The following is a 3633-nucleotide window of genomic DNA, read 5'->3' on the forward strand; positions in this document are numbered from 1 at the left end:
TGCTGACTGGCTTTCCACCTTCTTGGTAAGTACAATTTGAACTTTTTCAGTGAATGCTAAACACTTCCTCTTCACTTATCAAAAAAAAACGACTTCAGAGGTGTAAAGAGGAACAATCAGGTCTCAGACCACTAACATACCTCATCTAGCTGCTAACAGTGGTCACTGCTGCAGTGTCATCATTGCGAACATCACAACTCAAAATGTGTAATAAGTTTAAATCTTGACCTCTTTTCATGTGTGCAGACAAACATCACCATGAACACTGTTTTCTAATAATAAACCAAATGTACAGAAGAGCTGCATTAAAGTAAACACTTACCTCATCTAACAGTCTTCACACATTTAGCTTCTCTTTTCTGTTGTTGATCAAACATTTTACACTGTTCTGCAGTCTTTTAAAATAGACAGGAAAGTCTGTTTGTAGTAAACTTGTATTGTAACAATTCCCTGCATCGATCTGCTTTTGTTGATGATATTATTCCAAATTATACTTACACAGCATTAAAAAAGAAAAAAGATATAAGAACCTGCTGTGTGTATAAATTGGTGTGAATCCTAAAGTCTCACGTTCATTGATGTGTTAAACAGTTATCTGTCAGAGGCTCATCTGGTCATCATTAAACATCCAAAGCTCTGCTGCTGTTGTACCCACATTCTCACTTCCCCTTCACTTCTAAGAAGAAACAATGAGCCACATTGTATCAGAGCACTAATGCATTTCATCTTTGTTCTAGCTGCTAATGCTAATGCTAATGATCACTGTAGCAGTATTACCATGTTTTATTGTTGACAGCAACAGAGTTGCTGTTGCAGAAAGAGTTTTTTTGAATTTTGACCTCTTTCCATGTGTCTACAAACATCATCATGAACACTGTTTTCTAATAATAAACTATATGCACAGAAGAGCTAAAGTACTGCAAACACTTATCTCTACTAACAGCCTTCACACCTTCAACTTCCTCTCTCCTATTTTTGATCAAGATATCTTCAACTTCTGTCCTTCAGTCCTTCAAAAGTTTGAGAAGTTTTCATGTAAATCACATGAAATCTAAAAGTAAGAATCTTTAAAAGTCATTTAATATCTACAATAAGAGAGAGAGGGAGGTTATCAAGCAGAATTAAATAAATTAATTCCTCTGGACACAGGGGAGACAAACAGACTGATGCCACTATGAGGAAGTGAGCAGGAAGTTGTTGCTGTATTCATCTCTGAGAGCAAGAACAGAGACAGAGAAGCACGATGGCTGCATTCACATGGATACAAATGTCTTCATTACTGATGCTGATGCTTCAGTTTAAAGGTAAGTGTACATAGAAACACATTCAATTAATAAACTGCATTATTATCACAAGTGTTACTTCTTTATTCTTCCTTTTAACTTTCACATTTCTCTCTCTCTCTTTTTTTCTCAACAGGAACAACTGAGCAAAATCAAACTGTCACAGCTGGACGTGGACATGATGTTACTCTGCCTTGTAACACCTCGTTACAAGGTCAGCATAACTGTAACAGTACTACCTGGCTCTTCAGTGGTTCAAGCAGCTCAGTATCACTCTTTGAACTTGGGCAGATTAAAGAAGCCAAACGTAAATCAGACAGACTGAGTCTTTCTGCAGACTGTTCTCTGGTTATAAAGAAGGTCACAGATCAGGATGTTGGTCCTTACACCTGCAGACAGTTCAAAACAGTAACAGGATCACAAGAAGGTCCAGACTTTATGATTCATCTGTCTGTTATTAACAGTGAGTATTTCCATCTTAATGTTTTCAGCTCAAACTGTCCTGTTAGAACAACAAACTGAAACACCTCAATAATTATGATCACAGTGATGAAGTTCATTTTTCTATTGTTGCTTTTCTCTTACAATATCTCCATCTTCACCAGTGTGTGTACATGAGAACAATGATAAAGCATCTTGAACAGCTCTGTGTTGACATATGAACACTGTAGACTCACAGTTGAGTGTCTGTATGAAGATAAAGAGAACATATCCTCAGACAGGAGACATCATCAAAAATGAGACTTGTTACACTGTTAAACATCTCACCACTGTTTCCTCTCTGTTGTTGTTCACTTACTTTCAAGTCTTTTCTTACTGTCAGTGTCTTTAATGTTGTTTTTGCATTTCTTTAGGCAATGAAGCAAAAACAACAAAATCAACAACGTTAAAGTCCACCGCAAGAACAACATCGACAACTAAACCCACAACATCAACACCGTTAGAAGAGACATCAAATAATCCAGCAGCAGGTAGTGACTGAATTTCTCTCTGAATGTCAGACTGACAGTTGAATCTTTGTGGGAAAATTCAGTATTACGTTTAACACATATTAATAATGTTTTCAGGTCAGTCATGGTTTATCATCGTTTCTGTGGGTTTGGCAGCACTGTTAGTTGTTGTGGTCATCATCTTATGGAAGAAAAGTAAAGGTGAGAGGACTCACAGATTAAAGTTGGTCATAAATGGAAATAAGGAAATTTAAATATTAATTAAAATAAATATATGGTTGAATGCAGTTTTGTTTTACATTTCTGTAGCTTGTGATTATTAGAAACAGAAAAAAAACCCTGAGATTTTTAATGGGGAAGTTAATGAATTATTTTCCCTTCTTCAGGAAACAAAACACAACAGAGCGACAACACTGTGAGTTCAAATCTTCAAATAGTCAAATGCCTTTTTTGCTCCATAGCAGAATCATTTTACACCTTTAGTGTTGACTTCAGTTCATAAAGTGAAAAGGATAAAGGGAAAAACCAATGGCAATAACTTCAGCTGTCTTCACTGTGCAGGCTGAAGCCGATGATGAAGTTTCCTACGCCTCCATCAGCTTCACAAAGAAAACCAAGAGTAAAGACCGGGTAAGATTTTGATATTTATAGAAATTATGTCAGTAGTAAGTTCAGACTTTTCAAAGGTCTCGTCTTTAAGAAAATTTTGGGATGTTTTCTTACAGCCCTGTGTCGATGATGATGGTGACACTATGACCTACAGCACTGTGAAAGCGTTCTCTCCACCTGCTGGAGTTTCCACTGATTCCAGCAACCTCTATTCCACCATCAACAAACCAAAGACATAGTATGTTGTTCATGACAGGTTGTACGTTGTTTTTCTTGATGTTGCATCAATGTTTCGATTGTAGAGTAAATTTCTTTTAATTTCTTTTAAAGTAATATGTAATATTGTGTGTAATATATAGATAACCACCATCAAACACACACTTTTGTGTGATATTTTTAAATAAATAACTTACCTGTTGTTTTCTTAAGCACATTAGTAGATCTAAATGTTCCCATTCCTTAATTTTTTAAATTTTTACATACCTTAAACATATTCTCCTTATTATCTATGACAGTATTACATTACACACCGAGCACGATAGGTTGCTGTGAAAAAGTCATCTTACAAAAAGCAATGTGAAGCTGTGTGTCTGAGGTAAAACAAAAATTTTACTATTTCTATTACTCTGCATAATCAGTATATTTGCGTTTTGAGCTTCGACCGCACTTGTTTTCAAATGCAGTCGTCTGATTGGTCACATCCGTTTATCCGTTCCCAAAAATCATGAAAAAAAAATCGAGCTTTGTTCCAAAAATTGAATGCTGCGAACTGCAGCTGCATTAAGACTAAT

At 35.9% G+C, this 3633-nt stretch overlaps 1 protein-coding gene across 1 annotated transcript; it reads left to right on the top strand.

Annotated features, from left to right (window-relative positions):
* The first annotated feature begins 1243 nt into the window (after positions 1-1243).
* Positions 1244-3081, top strand: LOC148100360 (uncharacterized). Its single transcript, XM_087849644.1, has 7 exons — positions 1244-1304; positions 1420-1782; positions 2147-2254; positions 2351-2434; positions 2620-2648; positions 2795-2863; positions 2959-3081. Exons 1-7 carry the CDS (start codon positions 1244-1246, stop codon positions 3079-3081), a joined length of 837 nt encoding a protein of 278 aa, XP_087705770.1.
* The last annotated feature ends 552 nt before the right edge of the window (positions 3082-3633 follow it).

This window comes from Neolamprologus brichardi, chromosome 12 (assembly GCF_056152115.1).
Source record: "Neolamprologus brichardi isolate AB-2024 chromosome 12, ASM5615211v1, whole genome shotgun sequence".
Classification (NCBI taxonomy): Eukaryota; Metazoa; Chordata; class Actinopteri; order Cichliformes; family Cichlidae; genus Neolamprologus; species Neolamprologus brichardi.

Bases quoted from the DNA above. Each gene is read 5' to 3' on its own strand.
- LOC148100360 (XM_087849644.1), top strand. From the start codon at position 1,244: ATGGCTGCATTCACATGGATACAAATGTCTTCATTACTGATGCTGATG. The intron at 2,649-2,794 runs GTGAGTTCAAAT...TTCACTGTGCAG, and splicing joins CACAACAGAGCGACAACACT to GCTGAAGCCGATGATGAAGT. The intron at 2,864-2,958 runs GTAAGATTTTGA...GTTTTCTTACAG, and splicing joins AAACCAAGAGTAAAGACCGG to CCCTGTGTCGATGATGATGG.